This window comes from Dermacentor variabilis, chromosome 5 (assembly GCF_050947875.1).
Source record: "Dermacentor variabilis isolate Ectoservices chromosome 5, ASM5094787v1, whole genome shotgun sequence".
NCBI lineage: Eukaryota > Metazoa > Arthropoda > Arachnida > Ixodida > Ixodidae > Dermacentor > Dermacentor variabilis.
This window is the reverse complement of record NC_134572.1, coordinates 31,191,843-31,213,584: the sequence shown is the minus strand read 5'-3', so window position 1 is coordinate 31,213,584 and position 21,742 is coordinate 31,191,843. Positions and strand designations below refer to the sequence as shown.

The following is a 21,742-nucleotide window of genomic DNA, read 5'->3' as shown; positions in this document are numbered from 1 at the left end:
GGTGCGAAAGAGTCTGTCCGACACAGTGGCCGCCAGTTGGGGCGTCAGTCCCCGTTTCTTCACCTGTTTCACTGCATCGGCAGCCTGCATCCGAGCGTAAACAAACTCGACTCCACTCCGCAATGCCGCACTCCTAGGGACAAACGCATAAAACACGCGCAAAGAAACCTCTCCTCCGTAGTGCCTAGGCAGTCATATATTCAAGAGGCAAACGCCCCCCCCCCCCTCCCCATTTCTTCTCTCGTACACCCTCGTACGTGCGCAAGCGCACAAATGTCCGGCGCCTCCGGAAATTCCACGCCCCGCTGTACTTACTGGCAATTGTGAAGTCGTCGCCGGTAATGACAGCACCCGTCTTTTTCATGCGCAGCAATTCCACAATGTCGTACGTAGTGCACATTTTGAATAGACAGAATTCTAGACCATACGATGTGTGGCAGGCCCATTTTATTGGCATTCGTCACAAAACATAACCCGTTGCTTAGCTAGCTTTTGCATTGTTATTGCAGTTGAATATTAACATGAACTAAATTATAATTTTTTTCGAAGCGAACATAACAAATTAGGGGCCATGTTGCAGTCAGCAAGAGCGAAAATGTTTGCTTAGGGAGTGCACGCGCTCATGGCTTTTCTTTTTATTGAAGGCATCCCGCTCAAATCCTAACGCGAGGCGCTTTGTTGCTGCGTCTTCCCCGCATCACTCGTGGCCAAAGGCCGCGCTTGGGCCGCGAAGTATGAGTGGCGAGTGGCTCATCGCGTAACACGTCGGCGACCTTTATGTACTGCCTCACATGAAGCCAGCAGTCAAAGGGCAGAACATCCAAGCGCTGACGATATTCGACGCTCTCATCCCATGACAAGCAATCCTTCACCACGCCCGCAACTTTCATGAATGATTCCATATCCCTGAGATATCGCATGGTTTCCTGGATCGCATCCTTCGCTCGACGAAGACATTGACCTTCGGCCTGTTCTTGCACCCTGGCCACGAGGGCCGGACTGCGGGCGACTCGCTCGAAAGCTTCCGCGTAGCGCTTGTTCCTTGAACCCATCACAAAGTGCGCTGCGCAATCAACGAGCGCCGCGTTCCGTCTTACAATGTCCATTGCCGCGGCCATTTGCTCCTGAAAATTGCGATTTTCTTCAATGTGCAAAGACACCAAGGTAGTATTGCATTCAAGGCGTTTGGCGAGATGAAACACGAGAGGTATGTGCCCCACAAAACAAAGTGTTCTGAAAACAAAGTGGGTAATGAATTTGCTGTTCGCCACCAGGCTAGCAAGTAAGGAGCCGCTTTCATCGTCCAGCTTCCAATTTTCGATAGTAATATCTTCTAATGTGTCGTTGCAAGAGAGTGCCTTTATAATAAGCACCACCGCGTCTCCACTCGCAAAGAACATCACGCAGAGTTGTCGCAAAGATTGATTGTGCACTATGCACTCGGAGAGAAGAAGGCATGCTTTGGGGTCCAGCGGCTCTTCCTCCAGACAAATGTCCATCTCGACCAACTGGGTGCAAGAGGGCAGCATTCTAAGACACTCTAAAATTGCTTCGGCATCATCATCAGGGGAAATCTCGAGACGAAGTTCACTGGCTTCCTTGCAGGATGTTTGCACATGGACCAGGTCTCCTACGCATGTGTCCACAACGCCCAAGTCTACTCTGTCTTTCGTGCCTGTAATTCGGAGGGCTTCGCACAAGGAACTTATGGTGTCGGAGGCTACCGCATCAAATTTGACCTTTTTGATAGTACTATTGGACGCTACCGCACAGAGCAGGGCGAGTTGCTCGGTAGCATTGAAAGCACTCACATTTAGCATTATTTCTTCAAGGCCAGAGACAATTTCCAACGCTACGGCGAGGGGAAGTACATTCCAGAGGGTTCGCTCAGTGCGGGCCGACTCGCCAATCTTTGACTTCCGCGAAAGAGGGAACAAATACTCATCCGCCAGTAAGCACCACTCGCAGTACTTGAAGCCAATGATCTTAAGAGCGCGATTCATGTCCAATAAACGAGCAAATGACCAGGCATCTGTTGTCGTGAGGGTAAATCCCACAAGGTATAGTTTTGAGACGCTCTTGTTTTGCGACATGGCCTCGAACACTGCCCCCAGGTAAGAGCATTGGCTGAAAGAAGGCTTGCTTAGGCTGAGGCGCTTGAGGATGGCAGTTTTCTTAAGGTAAGAGCAAAATGCGTCATCGCTGTCTCCACTTAAATACTCGATGTTGGCGGAGAGCTCAGTTATGGAGCTGTTAGAGACAAGCGCCTTTAGGAGAACTGGAAGGCAGCCGGGATGCGCCTCAACGCTAATCAGCGTGAGCGCCTTCAGCGTGTCTGTGGTGGCGATGTACTCCGCGAAACTCGCTTCTTCTGAGAAGTCCACACTCGTGCAGTCTAGCCTCTCTAGGCGTTTCATGTGGGCGATGGACGCGACGAGGCGTTTGGTTGCGTCCCTATTTGAGTGCCGGCCGAGCAGAGTGAGCTCGCGAATGTTCGCGCTGTGATGCAAGGCGTCGTAGTACAGCGCAGAGAACGGGCCTGATCTCTGCACCACGAGCACGTCCAGTTCGACACGACGGACGCAGCGGTGCACTGTAAGGAGCCAGTGGACCAGGACAGCAGCATGGCGGACGCGGGTGATCCAACGGCAGGGTGAACTGGGGGACGTTCCACGCATGCGCGTCAGTGAGAGCTCACCGGGAGGTGCTTCTCGCAGCTCCATGTTGATGAACATGAGAAATTCATTCCATGCAGAGAGACACGCAAATACGTGGCACACTCGGCCCCCATTGGTGCCGCCGCTTCCCGACCCGTGCGTGCATCCCACGCTGTGGTCCAGGCGCCTGGCAGTGTAAGGCGTGCCGGACCACCGCAGGTCCGCGTACACCTTGCCGACCGGCAGCAGGTCGGGACAGAGCTGGTTCAGCTGGCTGCAGTAACGCCACAAGTTTGGTACCTCCGAAGACATGCCGCTGCAGAGGGAGCAACGTGGCAATGTAGTTCATACAAAAAGAGGATAAACAATGTTGCCTCATTACATGGCTTAGCTAAAGCGTTGTTTCCTGCAGTTTACACAGCGCGAAGCGAAAGCGCTGCTATTCTGAAACCTCCTTACATATCCAATAGCCGTGATATAAAAAGCAGTAATTAAGAGTACTTTATAGAATTTAACGTTTCGAAACTAATAAACACTAAATACTGAGGTTTTACATCCGAAAGCGACGATTGTGATTGTAAGATACGCGGGAGCGACTCCCGCGGATTCATTTTGACCACCCAGAGTTCAATAACGTCCATCTGAACGTAAATACGCAATATTTTTAGAGTTGTTCGCGGTAAAACAGAAAAAAAGAACAGAATGAGTTTACATAAAACTCACTCAAGCCCTTAAAGAGGCCCTGAAGTATTGCACAATTGTTCATCCGGAAGTCGAGGATAAAGTTTTTATGGCGCCCTTTCGCGCACATGGCGCCAGCTACGGAGCTGAGGAGGCAGTTACTCAAGCACTCAAATGTAAAAAACAAGTATAATTTCGGAAACACAAAAGCTTCAAATGCTCCTTAAACCTAATGCTTTCGACACTGTCACAGTAGCGATACTTGTGCGCCTATACTCGCGGACAAATTTCTGTGGCAATGAAGGGAAAGCTACGGGACCGGAGCTTCTGTGCATGTGTTGCCGCGCCAAGTAGTCCGCCAGCGCTTGACAGTGCTCTTGTGAACAGACGCCGAATCGACGCAGCTTCCAAGGGCGACGGTTTCGCGTTTGCCCAGACGCGGAAGGGAAAAGCCGCAAAATAAGTAAACATCTACATTCAGTTTTAGCTATTTAGCTAAGGTATTTATGTTTTCTCTTCCCTTGGTTAAACTAACGTGGATGGAAACACGGAACACTTTTGAGAAGGGCTCTCACTTGTGCGCGCTTTGCCTCCGTAGCTTTCCATTTATTGCCGCAGAACGTTGTCCGCGAGTATAGCGCGCTCCATCGCCGCCGCCTGCAACCAAGAGATTGGGCAATTCGTACACATGCTACGTCTCGGCAACTGCAAATGTCGATTTCCCCCCACAATTTCTTGTGAGGGGGGACTTCCCGTAATCGGTAGTATTACAGGAGGTAACGCGATAAAAAGTACGACTCAGAGAACGATCGGCTTATCAAATCGGCTTTAATTACACTCTTAAAAGATCTTCTACTGTGCACGAGGCCTTAGTTTATTTAACGTACCCCTAAACCACTCTGACCTCGTAGGCGAGTGAAGCGGTTTCAATATCGCCTTCGCTAAACTCCCTACGGGCGCTCTCTCTTCCTAGCCACGAACTTCTCTAGCAGATATATACGCTGACAATGCGTCACTACCAAAAACCACCTTGCTCTTTTCTTGCTTGAAAACGCCAGCGAACTCAGCCCGCATTCAGTTTTCTTTGTTACCAAGGCTATAGAGGCCGCTTGAAGATACATGTTCAGCGCAGGTGTTATAATTATTTTGAATTGTTACTTGAATTTTATAAACAGTTCATCCGCTTCAGCGCGTTTTGTGGAGCCCAGTTTCGTTACGCTATCTGCGGGATCAGCTCACTTTACTATTGCACTATCTGCAGTATCGCACCACTTTACTAGACGAAAGAACCGACCCAGCACAGGTGCTACGCCCCGGAAAGAAGGCCACAACGTTTGATTTATTAACGCGATAGCGTTAAGGAGCTCGTGTCGCAGAAAAGCCGGTGTCGTCGGCGTCGGTGTCGGTGTCGGCGTCGGCGTCCGCGGCGTTGGCCGTGAGCGATAAATCACGGCAGGCACTTCATAAATAATAAGCAACTTCCAAGATGGGCTGGGTGGGAATCGAACCAGGGTCTCCGGAGTGTGAGACGGAGACGTTACCACTGAGCCACGAGTTCGATGCTTCAAAGCAGTACAAAAGCGCCTCTAGTGAACGCGGTGTTGCCTTAGAAACGAGCTGTTTCTAAGGCTCAGGCGTGCGTCGCTTGCTCAGGCGCTCATTTCGTTGTCGCGCCGAACGCTGCGTTGCTCGACGCTCACCGCGTCCGATGCGGGGCGCGTAGTCGCTGCGCCGTAGCCCAATACCCCTTGGCTGGTCGACGGGAACGCTGTCGCGTTCCACTCTTGAAGGCGAAGCTTAAGCGTCCTCCAATTTTTAAACAAGTCATGTGTTTCAAGGCATATGTTCTTTTTCAGAAAACTGGGGTACCGTTTGTCACGTAATTCAGTACAAAACAGAGCCGATCACCAGTACGCCTATCGGGGTAATGCAAATGGCGGCGTATAAGCCAATTCGCTATACGATTGCTACCGTGTGTGTGAGCTACTGTGTAAGGCGAGCACAACAGCCGCGATGGAGGTAGCAACAGCGCTAGCCGCCGGCACCGCCAACCCAGCTGGGAAGGGTTCGCAAAGTATCGCTTCTACAGGGTGTTGCAGCTAACGCTGCCAAGCTGTTTGACGAAAAAAAAGAAGAATAATAAACATGGCGCAAGATACCTACTGTAAGATACTGTAAGTCTCGTGATTGTACCTTGCGCGGTGTTTTTTAATATCTTTTTTTCCTGTTCAACAACTTGGCTAACCTTAGCTAGGACGCACGGTATAACTTCGCATGGCACCCGCCGCGGCTGCTTAATGGCTATGGTGTTGGGCTGTTAAGCGTGAGGTCGCGGGATCGAATCCCGGCCACGGCGGTCGCATTTCGATGGAGACGAAATGCGAAAACAGCCGTGTACTTAATTTAGGTGCACGTTAAAGAGCCCCAGGTGGTCCAAATTTCCGGAGTCCCCCGCTACGGCGTGCCTCATAAATCAGATCATGGTTTTGGCACGTAAAACCCCATAACTTGTATGGTGTCTGTCGTCCGCGAGACCCCGACGTACAAGCCGAGCAAAGGCCCAACCCAGAGGAAAGTTTGCGTATACTATATTTCTGTGCTACAGCTAAGTTCATTGTTGTAACAGATTTTACGTGTAGTTGAGAGCGAACTAAGGCTAATAGTATCGACTCTGAAAGGCTAAATTATTACGCAGAGAAGTAAGTTGGTGGGCTAGTTCGTTTAGTTGTCCTTTGAACAAGATTAGACAGATAAGACGCACTGTGTCAACAGGCCTTCTTGTGCGATGAATTTGACGTTGCAGAACGAGACTGCAGTGCGGGTACAACAGAACGCTAGTGCGCGTGCGCGCAACGCTCATGGCGGCAGCGCAGTGCAGAGCATGCTTTACTGCAGGAGATGGCTGAGCGCAGCATGACGGTCAGTCCGGCATTGTCGTTTCGCCGGCAATACGACGGCGAGTCGCTCGCGCGCGGTGCGTACCGCCCGAAAAAAAATTCCGGCAGATCACATTTCACGATGAATATTGACGTTAATTCGATAATAAATTAAGCTGCGTAGCGACACACCGCCCCGCTGAAGATATAGAGGATGTTTCAGCGAACACTTTCAAAAATATTTGAAGGTTGCCTGTGGCAGAGAGCTCAATTCTAGTTCGTGAGGTGGCCTACTCGAAGTGGCGGACACTACTTCCACAGAAAATTGAAATTCAAAGTTGAGTATTTATCAAAAAAATCACTAATTAGGTCTTAGCTAATCGCCTAATTCTACGTGGAGTTCGCAAGACGGACCAACTTGGAATGAATTTTGAGGAAGACACCAGTTTCGAAACATTAATTGCCGAACTTTGCTAAGAAATGCATTGGCGTTCTAATTAATTTGTTAACAAAACGTCACTTTAAGCATTAAAGTACACAAGTAACTGGAACGCCAGAACCCCTTGCGAATTCTAAGACTAGAATTTGTAAATTGTGATATGGGTCGTAATGCAATTAGTCAAAAAGATAATTCGCGCATTTTTGTTAATTAGTCGACCTTGCATTTCATTTTTTTGTGCAAGTAGAGTCCGCCGCTTCGAGTAGACCACCTCATGAACTAGAACTGAGCTATCTGCCACAGGTAATCTTTAAAAAATTTTTGAAAGTGTTCTCTGAAACACCCTGCGTAACCTTTATTTACAACGTGCAGTGCACGAAGTAGGCTGAGAATGCTAATCGCATCAATACACTCACACGCCACGGCGTCTACACCTCCGTACGCCACACAGGAATCTTCAGTAAACTCGGACATTTACCCACATCTGCTTGAGACGCACTGGCCCGAGACCACAGCGGATGCCACTTTCAGATGCCGTAGAGAATGCTGCACTAAACGCGGCTTGCCAACAACCGCAACTCCTGTGGCACTGGCCACGTATATTTGGGGTTCAGTACCTCTGGCGCAGATTAACTACAGAGCGATCAACGAATACTAAATCAACAAAACTTTGTTAGATGACACTTGGAAAGGGTTAATGGCAGGAAATTTTTAGAAGTTGATTTGAACAGTCAACTACAATGGCGCAAACACATTGATGATCTGTTAAAGTGGTTCCAATACTTTATACATTACGCCTCGTATTCCCAGAACATGCATTTGGAATTCTGTATATTGACACGTGTAATATTTAACGGGCGACCACGTTTTCGCCACCTAACAAATGTTATCGCACAGCGCGGGACGCGTCTGCATGTATCCGAAATTTCTGGAAAGTTATCGATGCTTCTATCCGCTGTCTGTTGTCGCCGAACCTTGTGTTATCTGATTTCATCGCGTGACTCGAATGTTGTAGAACTTTGTGCAAGGCATGTGGGTCCCAACGATTAGTCTGGAACATTCGATGACTGCTCTATAAAAGCCGACGCACTTGACCCGCTGATCAGATTTTCGACGATCGCCGACTGTGTTCGCCGCTATCGTTGTGCTATAAGTGTAGCCTGTTTTTGTGGGCACAGGTTCGCCCAATAAAAGTTAGTTTTGTCTTTCACAGTATTTGCTACTGTGTTCTTCAACGTCACCACCACGTGACAATATTACCTTCCCACATTCTCACATTACGTACGCAATCCACATTTACGAATTCGTGTACCCCGCCACCTTATTGCCCATTATTCTGCCAAATTAACTACGCTTCGAGCTATGCTGTATTTAGAACGAATAGACTGCGTAAGATTCGCCTACCCCATGCTTAACGTATACTGCCCCTAAAAGGTTGAATTCATTACCTTGTTCTCGTCTTGCTTTACAAATCCTGCACAAAATTATATTGTCTACTTATCCGAATATTGCATACCCAAGGCGATGAACAACCCCGAACCCGCTAGACAGCCGTACTAATTATGCCTCATTTTTCTTTCCGTATACCGCAGCACAGTTGTGGAATAAATTACCGACAGATGTAATATCACAAAATTATTTCGGAACCCCCCACTACGGTGGGCCTCATAATCAGATCGTGGTTTTGGCACGCAAAATCCCAGAATTTAATTTCACTATACATAACCTCACAACTGTCACTTATCTGTTAGAAAACTAACCATCACTATTTCATGCTTGCATCGCTAAATAGGAACGCAATATAACTGCAATGCCGCTAACACTCGCTTTGTCTGTTTGCTTCTTTGTTGTTGTTTTCTGTCAGTTTGTTTAAACGATTTCATATAATTCAGGGACACATTTTACAGCAACTGCGAGAGTTATGGGAGCCCACCTTTATACAATACACAATGTGTAATCATTCGTGCAATAAAAGATTGCATAGGCGTCTATTTCAAGGGTAAAACAATTTATTTTTGCAGCTAGAATAACTCGTTTTCTCAGTTTCATAAGTCAGTATAAGTCAAACCGCATATGTTACGCGCCCCCGCAAATGGTGAAGGTGGATGACCCTTCTGTGAAGGTGGGTGACCAGCGAAGCTGTTTAGCCCACTGCATCGAGGTGGTACATAATTTTGAGTAAAGGTACGAGCTAATTTCATAGGACACCTAAAAAAACATCTTATAAGTTGTGAATGCGAAAGCATTATTGTCCAGTTGAACTCCGCTGAGCGGTCCTTCTGAGTCATGAACTCCTCGCGGCAAAGCGACCGCGTTGAGACAATTCGCGCCTTTTGATCTGGCCTTGCCGAGGCGGAACGCAGGCGAGAGCATGCGCAGACAAGGAAGGCTCGGATAACGCGGCGTTCCGTGAGCGAAAGCGAAGGTGACGTGGAGCACGGCGATGCCCTCTCCCCTCGTGTAACACCTGGCATGCTAGCGCTGCAATAGGTGCTCCCTTGCGCCCCTTCTGCTAATGCCCTTCTGCTCCGTCGAGGCGCGCTAATGGCGTGGCATCGCAGCGAGTTCAGTTCAGTTTATTAACGTGATAGCGTTAAGGAGCTCGTGTCGCAGAAAAGCCGGTGTCTTCGGCGTCGGTGTCGGCGTCCGCGGCGTTGGCCGTGAGCGATAAATCACGGCAGGCACTTCATAAATAAAAAGCAACTTCCAAGATGGGCTGGGTGGGAATCGAACCAGGGTCTCCGGAGTGTGAGACGGAGACGTTACCACTGAGCCACGAGTTTTTTTTTCTTTATTACCGGCTTGGCAAGTACATACAAATATTGTCAAATAAAACCGAATGTTAAAATGTCTAGTCGTTACTAAGACTGACGTGTCATGTTAAAATGGCTTCATCGAAGCCAAACTGTCCAACACTGAAAGCCAATTTGGCGGATCACTCAGTTCGACGTTTCAAAGCAGTACAAAAGCGCCTCTAGTGAACGCGATGTTGCCTTAGATACGAGCTGTTTCTAAGGCTCAGGCGTGCGTCGCTTGCTCAGGCGCACATTTCGTTGTCGCGCCGAACGCTGCGTTGCTCGACGCTCACCGCGTCCGATGCAGGGCGCGTAGTCGCTGCGCCGTAGCCCATTGTCTCACACCCCTTGGCGGGTCGACGAGAACGCTGTTGCGTTCCACTCTTGAAGGCGAAGCTTAAGCGTCCTCCAATTTTTATTCTTTAAATACAATGAATTGGTAAGAGACAATATACAGACGATCGAGGGTCCCAAAGTCGAAGACGGCAACGGGACCCTCAGTTAATAATAACAATGTTATTAGCCAATGGGTATTTGGGAGCCGTTTCGCTGCTCCAGACGACAAACGCCAGTCTTTTCGCTCTATAGGCCATTTGACGCTTTCGTGTCAAAAATAATTATATGATGACTCTGCTGCCTTGTCTTTCTAAAGGAATCTGCGGCTAGTCATTTCGAAGCGCTTTAGGCAGCTCTCGCGAGCAGTGCTGTCTTTGACAAGTCGCAAGAGCGCGCACGGCTTGCGTTCGACTGGTACTTTGGGACCCTGTCCTTTCGCATAGAGTGCACTCAGGCGCTCCGAGCCCTGTCGTCGTAGCAGTCCTCGAGATGAGCATTTCCCGCCACGTCATCACAACATAGAGTCGCCGCTGTTCGCGATGGACCGCCATAATCTAGGCAACCTAGGCACACCATGCTCAGGCACGTCCACGGTGGCCCCGTATGAATCAAAGCTCGTCCCACCGGCGCGTCCGCCGTTGTTCCAGGCAGTGTCGGGAGCATTGGTAGGCAAAGTATCGGACGCTTGTAGTAACATGGTCTCGCACCTGCCATTTCCTCTTCCGAGAGCGAGTCGCACGTTCGGCCCCCGCCACCCCCGCCACCCCTGAACCCCATCAAGGACATAACAAAGTTTTATCTCTCTCTCCCACCTCGGCCCCAGAGTTCGAGGAAAGCCGGATCTGCCAGTCTCTGATTCGCAGGATGGAGGCGGCCAGTCGAGGCTACCACGAGCGGCACGTATCACTAATGTGAAGTCAACGCGATTCTCTGCAGAGTCTGTGCGCTTTAAACGTGAGGAAAGCGCACCATAAGCGACGCTCAGCTACAACTCTTTTAGCACCTGATCGCTGCATGCGCCATGTAACCTTTCAACTTGTAAATGTATGTAATCACGTGACAAAAATGGCTGTCACTTACCGTCTGGTGCTGGAAAACGCTGCTAGTCGGCGTTCGACGTCAAATCGCGATTGCAGAACGCACAAGTTGGTGCGCGACCGCGTGACTGTGTTCACCGCCGACAAGGTCGGTTCTGTTCTCTGCCAAGGTTGCCCGATAGCCTTAACTAAATAGCGCCAATCGACCTTCAAATGTAGCCAAGAAGTACACTCTAAAAAAAATTATACCCTTTGGGTCATGTCTTGCCACACAACGATAACCGTCATCTGCCTTGCCCGCATTTCCTTTCTTTAACGCTGTGATCTCGGCACTTCCCAGTAACGAACGGCATGCGCGTTATCAGCATGACGCAGCATTCCCGACAGGAAAGTAGCGGGCGCCGCGTTTCCAAGAAAGGAAATGCAAGCAAGTCACATAACGATTATCGCTGTGTGGCAGATATACACCCCGAAGAATGTATCTTTGTCTAAGAGTGTAGCCAAATACAAAGAAATGTCCTGAGGCATTGTCCGAGAATAACCAAAACGTACTGTAAATTTCTAGAGGCCTCTGTTATATCTAGATGTTTATTTAAACAAGAACAAAAAAAAACTTTAGTTGTCGTTGCACCTTGATGTCTAATTCTGCCCAATCAGAAGATGCAGTAACACATGTGGAGAAGCTCCGCCTCTGCTCAAACTTTCGCTTTGTTTCCACGGAAAGCTTCCACGAGATCTTGTAAGGGAGAGGTTGTGCTGATAAGGCTGCGACGCGATGGCAGCCGACCTGTACAGCATGCAAAATCAAGAGCAGCAAATGCGTGGACGCATTTAGGCGTTACCTTTATTGTTGGCGCATTAAAAATATGCATGCGTACAGACCATATTTTGCAGCGCATTTAGGGGGCAGCCATTTTTGGTCGGGGTCTGCGGGAACTGACGGAAAGAATGGCGATAACGCGATGATGCTCGGCCGGTTTTTATTACACGCTTGCCGTCACCCTGCCAGTGTTGGGTCGACATGGCTTTGTCGTCAGCTGCCCCATCATCAAACCTGCAGCCCAGGGCGGAACCCGCGAAGAGCTGGCGAGGGGAGTCGAGATTATGCGCGTCTGCTGTAAAAGGGTAGGCGAAAGTAAACGGTTGTCTAATGAGCGCATATCTGCGTCGCCAACCTTGCGGGACAATGTTGGCCAACATTTCGTTTTGCTGTTTTAAAAGCAAGAATGAAGAATTAAGCACCCCGGGAATTTCGTCATTTTCTTGTCTCCTGTTATTGCCTTCGCTGTTTCTTATCGGTACGTGTACGTGAATGTTTGAACTGCTCAAATAGATAAGAAAGTAATCCGATGCAACACGTATACGAAAATTATTCCGCATGCAAATTCCGGGTTTATCGTTGTAATGAAGGCGTAGAAGGCAACGTAGTTTTATGCAACCTCAGACTTTCTTAAAAACAGAGCTCCTTGGCTAAAAAAAAAGAAGCTTCGCAAGGAGTCTATTAGCCCTATACACACACGCTTCTAAAGAGCATTCCAACAAAGAATGGTGGAAATCTGAGAGCCACATTGACACCCTTGTACGAAGTCGCACAAAATAGGAAATCGATAGACACCAGTATCAGTCCACTATACACAGCGATGCTGCATGCAAATGGATGAAAGGTTCAACGGTGTCTTATAACAATTATTGTGCACTTCAACTTGGGCAACAAAGAGCTGCAGGTGGGAAAAAAATTTTTCGTCCAGCAGCCACAAGAGCCAGTTCTTGATAACTCTCCGCGGGCGTTGAAATTTGTAAGTTTTAATCCTTATCGTTTATTATAATTTCTATTGCCCTGCCAGTGGTTAACTGCTCGTATTTCTTCTCTTTCGCGACATTAATAGATTAGGAAGGAAGTGACAATACGCTATATTTATTGGCGCAAGGCTCCATTGGCGCGCTCCATTAATGAAGATGCCCCGTATTAGTGCTTTCGGAAAACTATATCCGTAGGCAAGGAGCTTGCAGGGACGCTGGCGAGGTCGGCTGCACCCATTAGAATAAGTGGAAGCGAAACAGAAGAAATGGAAAAAGAAGAGGAGGAAAAGCTGCGAAAGAAAGCACAGTGGCAGCCAAAGCGCAGCGGGCAGAACAATCAGCACTGAGCGGCTGCTGATGAAAGATGGCACCTGACGTTGGGAGTTGGAGGGGGGAGAGGGGGGCGAAGGGTTTCTGCGCAGAAGCGAAACGATACCTATGGATCCGCTTGCGCGAAACAATACCTGTGGGTCCAGCAAACAAAGGATAAACGTGAATGTCTAATGCAGTACATCGCATGAATATAAACGCGTTCGTGAATTGGTGTTCGCCGTGCTGGGAATAGGGAGTGCTCGTTGGTCCATTAGGGCCCTTGCTGACACTGGTCGTAAGCGCCTGGCGAAGTGAAGGTGTTCTTGAAGAAGTCCGCAAGCCAGCGGAGTGTGCGCAGGCGGGCGTAGCTGCCCTGACCGCACCTGTTGGTCGTATCATCCCAGTCAATACCGAAGGCGAGGATGCCGTACCGCAGACTCGTCAGGTTCTTCTTCAGAGTGCACAACTGCAGGGAAACAGATGGAAAAAGTAGTAGCGGTTCTCACTTCGCGTAAGAGAGGTGCATTTTGGGCTTAAGTACTGTATACGTAACTTCTCACTAATAAAATGAAAACTCCTAGCGGGCAACAGTGTTGTGCGTTTCAGGAAACGAAACTCCCGCAGCGCGAACACACATGACAGCGTAAGTGGAAAAGCACGGGGCACTGCTGTACCACGCCGTGCCAACCAGCCCAAGTATAAACTTTCTTGCGCACTACAAATCAGGAACAGTGTGAATATCCTGCTGAATAGCAAATTGTCGATTCGTAAAACTAGTTGATGGTCTATTAGGGTAGAATTAGAGTACAAACCCATACTGCGTTGGAGAGTCGATGCGGGCAGAAAATTTCACTTCAGCTGGCATATTACAAAAACATTTTAGCAATGCAAATTATCCTAAGCAGTTCTACTATTTTACTGGTGTCTCTGTCGATGCTTCAGCACGACTGTCTAAATAAATGGCGACGTGACTTACTCCTTTTCAGACGCAATAGGTTATCGACCATTTATTGTTTTTTTTTATTTGGGGACTCTAACAGCCCAGTAAACAATCTACACCAATAGATTTCTGATGTACAAGCACGTTCCCAGAAGGCCCACGCTTTCGGTTCACCTTGTAGCGGTAGGATTTGCTGTTGTCGTACGTGAAGACCTTTTGTAATTTCTCGCATGCCGATATCACTCCTGTGTGCGGAACCACCACGTATGTAGTGTTGTATTCCGGGTTCCTGCACACCTACAGGAAAGGAACATGTGTATAGTCAGCCGCAACCGACCGATTTCTCACACTGCGAACACTACTATACTACGGAAACTTGAAGCGACGGCTCCGATTGGCGGAAGAGGCCACGTGCGCGTCACAGTTACCGCATTAATGTTTGTGTATAGAGATTTCTCTGGTTAACTGTATCCTCCGAGCATATCATTTCATAATCAGGCATATGACTTACATTTTCTCTCCTGATGTGAAGAGATTCATCGATGTTTGAAAAAAAGAGATTCTATGCACAAGAATGCCGACTAACAATGCTGAGCGCTGAATACAAAACACAATGATATTGGACAGCGGCAAAAGAACTCCAGATGGCTGAGATGAGACAGGTAGCTTTACAGACAAATGGGAAACTCGTTGCAGCTATTGAAGTTACCGATGAACACTGCGTGGGTAACGAAATCCTTTGGCGACTTTTTTTTTAGTCAAAGTTTGTGGTTGCGCTATTAAAGGTGTCGGTATACGCTTGTCTAGCCCTTCACTCAGGAATTATGGTGAACTGTCATTAAACATGTCAAAATTACATAATTTCGTGCCACAGCGGAGCTAATGGCAATGCAAAAAACTCAATTAAAGTGATCAATTATGTAACTTAATTTTAAGGGCTATAAATTGAAAACTAATTAAGTATTTATTTATTCTAAAGTCATTCAATGTCAAATCTTTTCATGTAAAGACCGCAATCACTGCTCGAAACAAGCGTAAGCTAATTATTGTGCGTGGCATTGAAAGAATAACATGCCTTTCGACAGCGTTGGCAAAACGCAACGCACGGAACTTTCAGTTAAACACCTTGGTGGCGAGAAAGCGATAGGCTTTTTAGGCGATTTTTCTGCTGTGCCACGAGCTGCATTGTTTTCACTTGACATGTGCGATAAAGTGTTTCACCGTTGTCTATATTTATTTTAAAGTGTTACCGTAGATACTTGCACACATATTGAGTGAGCTTTCGCCCAATAAATTTGGGTTGCGAGTCATCACTCGTGGTGTCTGCTGTTGTGTTGTCCGTGTATTTTTCGTGCTGTTCCCCTTACTATTATCCTATTCATCAATAGTCTGCGCACTTAAGGCATAGGAGGCACAATGCGCAAGCATAGGGTGTAACTGCTACGGTGTTCCTCCTTTCTTATTTGGTCTCAGGCCCACCTCTTCCCGCTTAGGGCATAAAGCTAGCTCTTTGTTGATTGAACGCCGCAATCAATCATTCATTTACGTGCAGCTAAATACCCGTAGTTTTGTTCTTTGCTACGGCGTCACCAAACACGTGCAAGCAAGCCGTGTGAATAGAGATGTGCACACGGCAATCGAAGAGGCAACGATGGCTTTAGCGACGATTTCCTCACCTCGGCCACGCTTCCGTAGAAGGAGGGTGGTCGGTCCACTCCACATAGCGTGTCGAAAGCGTAGTCGTCGCCGTCATACGTATACCACCTGCCGTGGAGCGGTACGCTCACAAACAAGGACGAGGACGGCTTCCACTTGCTGGCAAACTCCATTAGGGCAGCGTATTCCAAGCTCTGTGCTTTAAAGAAGTGTTAATTCAATAACTCTGTTCGAATAAATCATTCGCCAAACCTATAAACTTGAGCAGTTGATTATTCGAAGGGCTCTTAAAAGAAGAGGAAGGGCGCTGAACAGTAGAAACATTGGTACATTTTTCTGTCGTCAAGTGGTCTGCGATTGTTTCTATGTAAAACAAGTTGAAAAAAAATCTAGCGTTACCATTATTTTGCTGTCTTTCTATCATTCCCTAAAAGCACTGGAAGTATTCAAGAACGTCTACTTTCCAACAAGTGTAACGTTTGGCATAAACAACGTTATTATTCGTGCTACATTGATTCATTTTCCAACAAAGGGGAATCACAAAGCTGCCAGCTTGTCTAGGTGTCGTGAAAGAATAACTTTAATGACTTATAATTACGCGTCGTCACACTTTCATTATCATCAAAAAGATTGCGTTCCAGTTTCAAGAACTAATCTGTATGTGGAATAATTTATCCGTAGCAGTAGCATCGACTGAAATCAGGTTTTCGCTTCCACCATCTCCCGCCAAGATGTCCCATTGTTTAAGTCTGCAATATGCAATAATTTAGACTAATCAACTCGCTGATTATGTTCTATTCACTCCTTTCTGAAACGTCTGAATGGCCCTAATAAGAAACAAATGAAACGGAATGCAATAGTGTGAACTGATAGCGGTAATCTAGGAAGTCGTCATCGCAAAGGCTATAAATATGAATATGCACTTGCACTGAATTTTATCCGAGAGCACTTTTCATTTGACATCATTTTTTTCTTGTGCTCTTGCTAGCTACCAATTCATTATGCTTTGGGATTATTGCCGCAGAAGCCTCGTAAAGGCTGATTGGTTCAGCCGTTCCTAACATGCCGTGCAATCCAAAAAGTTTTCCTGCAGCTGAGAGGAGCCATTTCACGCATTTTCTCACAGCCATGAGAAAATGCGTGAGAAAACGCTTCGTACAAAAAATTTTAGGTTGCTACTTTGGGCAACACTACCCCAAATCCACCAACACGGTCGGTTAACCTGCGCCGGACTGCTACTGACCATGCTGTATTTGTAGGGGTTGATATTTTGGTAATTCTTCGGTATGTCGGGTGCGTTGAGGAACATGGGTGGCACGATGCGACACGCGTAGCCGGCGTTGAAGTCGTTTTCCGACAGGTGAGCGACGGCGATCAGGCCGTGTGGTGTGTGTCCGATGCTGTACGATGCCACCGGACATGCACGACGTGGGAAACAAGAACATTTGCGGGCTTCGCTTGGAGAAATACAAGCGAAAGGTTTAAACAAGTGCGTCATGGCAGCGAGGCCATGTTCAGTGCTGTTGATTCTGAAGCACACTTGCTCCCTAAGGTAGCGCCGCCGAGTAACTAACGGAAATCGTGCAAGTCTGACTTGGCGACATCAAACTTCGGCAGCAGCCTCGAATCAATGGTTTGTTGACATTATCATGTTTAACGTGAGCACAGTGTCATATAATAGGAAGTGAGAGGAGACGCCTAGTCGCCGTCCATGCCATTGTACCTGAAGTACTGCGAGTAATATTCTCACTTGCCATTGCGGTGAATTTCCGGGTACATTCATTTTCATAACCCCGATGTGTCGCAGAACTCTCATAAGGGCAGCAATAGTTCCGGCATCAAGTGCTTCGACTTGGCGACTAGTTCACCCTCGCGCTGCCACAGCTGCTATTCTTGTTATTAACCTTGTTGTATGGCCAAGTGCAAGAACATTGAGCAATGGCCTCGAGCTTGATTGCCAGATCAAGGTGAACGCTTACACAGCTACACATTTCGCTTTTCTAGGAATGTGTATGTTCTGCCTTTATAGAATATTAACGAAACCAGGCTGACGCAATATTTACATTCAGTCACCCGAAGACTTCAAACATACAGCGATGACAAGCCGCCGCAGTATAGCTCGGTAGCTCAGCAGCTATGGCGTTGTGTGGCCACGCGGCCGTATTGCAATGGAGGAAGAACGCAAACACGGTTGTGCATTTATATTAAGGTGCCCATTAAAGAACCCCAGCTGTTGAAAGTTATTACGGAGTGCCTCCCATAACGCGCGTCTCCTAATGAGATTGTGATATTAAGAAGCAACGTGCAAGGATTAATTTTAATAACAGTGAGGGCCGTGGTACATACTGCCTCAAAGCGTCACTCATTTGCTTGAGCCACCGGCCACCACCGGGCAAATACATCGGGATGGCCAGGATAGTGTAAACGGGGCGCTGAGAGCCTCGCTCGGCCTTGAGCATGTCGTATGCACGCTGAAATAAGAAAAAAAAATCGACCGCAACTTTATTCACTTCAAAGTTGTCTGCATTGTGTGATATGTATATTAATTCGATACGCGTTTCGACTTCGAATATGAAGACAGGAATAAATTTAGAGAAAAAAGCTGTCTCTACTTTATCTGACCTCGAGAAACAGCCGCTCACCTTCAAGACGTTCAACACGCGTTTCAAGTAGTGCGCCCCGAAGTATACGTGTCCAATGTCTACGCAACCGAAGTGCGAGATGTTCCGGTGCGACAGATTAATCAAGTCAGCCTGCACCTTCGATGGGTTGTCTGACAGCGCTTTGCTTATGGGATCCTGAGACCTGGAACAGTAAGGCGTGAGAAACGACACGTGTGCGAATGTGTATATGCTATGCAACCCATGAATGACACATTGCTATTGAGCCAATAGCAACGTACAAATACCGTTGAAAGAAATCGCGTTGTGTAGCAGAGCTGTTTTATTATTGTTAGTTCTCACTATGCGCGTGCGTGTGCGGAACAAATATGCAGTCTTAGCAACCCTTCAAAGTCTTTATGCATAAAGCTCTTTTAGAAGAGTCGTAGTTGGTCTAGTTTAGTTAGCTAAATGAGTAGGGAATTAGTACTGACAACTCAACAACATTCAGCTGAACTGTAGCCTGAAGTGTCGTGTGCGGTCAATTTTGCACAATAAGACGGCTATCTTGGATGACTTATTAGCAGTATACCAGAAGTTCTCTTTCTCCTTTGTAAAAAATGACAACTAATACTTCTTGCACGTTACAGCATCCGACGTTGATCTATGTTTACTTCGTAAGTGCTGAGGTTTACTTCACAAGTCACGACAATGGATGCAAATAACCATTGCAATTTACATTTGCACTCATATAGCTCACGTGCGGCCCTGGCTGAGCCACTTACATTTCCCTATAGCGGTGCTAAGGAAGCAGCTACTGGTGTCATTTTGGAATACAGAGAGGCTTAATATACCAGGTTTCTGCAGTGGCAGCGCTACATAATGCTGACGATTACAGCCTACCCCAGATTCCCGCCTTTGTCAAGGTCACGCCAGGACAGACTCCATAGAACAGATGATACATGGCAGATAAATATGGAACTGAATGTGTGATTTCCATGCAAGGCACTGCATTGTACTCACTATTGCTGAAATCAGGAAGGCACCGTGAGCCATATTAATTAGGCAAGCGCATCGTTGCAGGAATTGGCAAGTTCAGTTAAATCTTAGGCATCTGCACTGATGGCAAGTAGAATATTTAGTAAACGTTCTTTTCCTATTGAACAACACCGACCACTCTGAAATCACACGTCTCTATTTTGAACTGTACTCCAACTTACAGCTATTGTACAGATATTATACGTGTACAGCTATTCGTATAGTAATGAAGAAAGAAGTTTTCTTTCATACTCATGAAAAATGTAGGAAAATGCCACCCCATACTGTGTCTTGACGTGGTGCGCTGCTAAATCTAGGAAATGATTGAAGCTCTCTTTGTAGGGGGCAGCGAGGTCGTAAGTCTTGTCCTTGAAGAACGAGTCGTAGAATGTGAAGTCGCACAAGCCGTCGTCCGGGGCTACCACGCTACTGTTCGTGAAATGGTTGACCGTGCACAGGAGCGTGTGATCGAGCAATGAAGCACCTGACAGAAGAAAACGAAAACACGTTGATATGTTTAAGAGTATTCAGGTCTTCAAGTTGTAGAAAAAGACAAATTTTGTGGTTAGTAACTTATCATAGCACCAGCCTTTTTATGCCAGCCAGCGGGAAATTTCGACACCCAAAAGCACAAAAATTTAGATTTTGAGACAAATGTACATGATCTGAGATGAAATTAAGGTGAAACTACACTCTGAAGCTTCTTTCAGCATGCAGGAAGGATACGCATTAAAAATAGCTTAGCCATCTGTCTCGACTATTATTTATTTCTTTTCAGTGTACCTACAAACATAATCGTGATATTGTTTGTGGTCGGCCATTGACCCTGCAATACCAGTCGCTTACGGAGGATGCGGCAATGGTGAACAAGCCGACGGCCTCGTCAGAGTCATCCCCGACCGCGACGATTCATGGCAAACAGTTGAGCTATGCCAAGAGGGGCTCTGCCGAGAGGGGTGCTGGGGGACATTGCTTCACCTCAACAGACATCAGCCCAAACTGCCACGTCAGCCCAAAACGCCCGTTTCCCTGTTCGTGCACAGTGATGCGCGTGTGTTTTGGACCAAGCTACCCTCGGAGGAAAAGGGGTACTAAATTCCGCCGTATTGTCGGGGCATGATGGCATTCATCTCGTGACGCCGCATTGGGGGAAGGCAACGGGACCAGGTCGACGGAGGGGCTAAAAAGAGCAACTGGACGCTTGGAAAGGAGGTCAGCAGCTGGAACTTGAACCTCGTCAGTATTTGTGCATCATTCTTGTACATAATCTAAGATAAACTAGTGCGTTTAAAACGTCCTGGATGTCTGGCCCAGCCCCACGCTCACTCACTCTTCCATGGTGAATGGACTGACATCCTCGGAAACCCGGTCGCGACAGTAGTGAACATACCAACGAGCCTAAGTTGTCACGACAGTAAGTTAAAATTGAAGTTCTATTGAATAGAGTAGCTGAAAATCTACATAGGAGCAAGGAAGTTGTAATTTGGTTACCATTATATTTATTGTGGGATTTACTGAGCTTGCTAACCTGAAAATTTTACTCGTTCTCTTTAGGTTTCTCAGCTGGCGAACTCTAAATTTCATGCTGATCTTCGAAAGTTGGAAGCTAAAAATATCACATTTCGAAACGCTTTATGGTCGTTTCAGTGCAATGAGATGTCCTTTGGTCATTTGTTATTGTCTTATAACTAATGACATGCAAGAGATCCATTCGCATTCTTTAAAAAATCAATTCGTTATTTTTATGCTTACTTCTTACGCTACGTGCGCCCACAATTCCTCCATTCAGCTCGATAACTATATTTCATTCCCTGCCCCCATTCCGGGCTCTGCGCCGCCTTTTTGTCATCTAGTAGCTGCTCACGTGGTGAACTGGAATCCACGTTTGACAAGTCACAGTACGCCGCGTCAGCCGCTCTCATACATTCTCATAACCTCAGTCTTCATGTTTCTTTTAGTGCTTCCGGTAATATTCTCCAAAGAAAATAATTTAATCAGGCAAAATTGCCACAACTACGCAGCAAATGTGTGCGCGAGTGTCCGCATGTGTTTTATTTCTATAACAGTAATAGTCAATAAATCAATTAATAATAATAATAATAATAATAATAATAATAATAATAATAATAATAATAATAATAATAATAATAATAATAATAATAATAATAATAATAATAATAATAATAATGCTGATGATGCTAGACATTTCTTACTCTGGGTAGTCGGTGGCGTTGTTGTCTTTCGCGGCAGATTTGTAGACAGCGTGGTGGTTGGATTCGGAGCCGAAGCACTGGTTGTTGTCTGCTCAACGGTAATTCGTTGTGCGCCCATTGTTCGCGACAGAGTGGTCAGCGGTGCTTTGGTTGGCGTCGGGTCATATCTTGTTCTCTCCCTCATGGTGACTCGCGAGAGGCTAGTTCCATTAAATAGCTCGGTCGTTCGCGACACATTCGCCCCATTCAGCAGGTTGGTAGTGCGGGAAATAATGCTTCCTTCTTCTGAACTCACTTTTTGCCACGCAGCTGTTGTGCTTAATTCACCGGTTGTTAACAGTGACGGCGGTCTCCAGGACGTT

At 47.0% G+C, this 21,742-nt stretch overlaps 2 protein-coding genes across 2 annotated transcripts; both read right to left on the bottom strand.

Moving 5' to 3' along the window:
- Window positions 1-435: 435 nt before the first annotated feature.
- LOC142582405 (uncharacterized) lies at window positions 436-10,524 on the bottom strand. Its single transcript, XM_075692093.1, has 2 exons — window positions 10,492-10,524; window positions 436-2,973 (listed from the first exon to the last, which is right to left on the bottom strand). Exon 2 carries the CDS (start codon window positions 2,967-2,969, stop codon window positions 654-656), a length of 2,316 nt encoding a protein of 771 aa, XP_075548208.1. The 5' UTR covers window positions 2,970-2,973; window positions 10,492-10,524; the 3' UTR covers window positions 436-653.
- A 2,680-nt stretch (window positions 10,525-13,204) lies between these two features.
- On the bottom strand, window positions 13,205-18,328 carry LOC142583477 (uncharacterized). Its single transcript, XM_075693965.1, has 6 exons — window positions 18,172-18,328; window positions 17,876-18,000; window positions 16,773-16,929; window positions 15,550-15,723; window positions 14,048-14,170; window positions 13,205-13,399 (listed from the first exon to the last, which is right to left on the bottom strand). The coding sequence occupies exons 2-6, from the start codon at window positions 17,986-17,988 to the stop codon at window positions 13,205-13,207; spliced, it is 762 nt and encodes a 253-aa protein (XP_075550080.1). The 5' UTR covers window positions 17,989-18,000; window positions 18,172-18,328.
- Window positions 18,329-21,742: the final 3,414 nt, after the last annotated feature.

What these genes read in the sequence shown, in the direction of transcription:
- LOC142582405 (XM_075692093.1), bottom strand. Translation starts at nt 2,969, where the DNA reads ATGTCTTCGGAGGTACCAAACTTGTGGCGTTACTGCAGCCAGCTGAAC.
- LOC142583477 (XM_075693965.1), bottom strand. Translation starts at nt 17,988, where the DNA reads ATGCTCAAGGCCGAGCGAGGCTCTCAGCGCCCCGTTTACACTATCCTG. An exon ending in TCTACGGAAGCGTGGCCGAG is followed by an intron (nt 14,171 to 15,549) that starts GTGAGGAAATCG and finishes CCTTTCCTGTAG; the next exon opens with GTGTGCAGGAACCCGGAATA. An exon ending in GCAAATCCTACCGCTACAAG is followed by an intron (nt 13,400 to 14,047) that starts GTGAACCGAAAG and finishes GTTTCCCTGCAG; the next exon opens with TTGTGCACTCTGAAGAAGAA.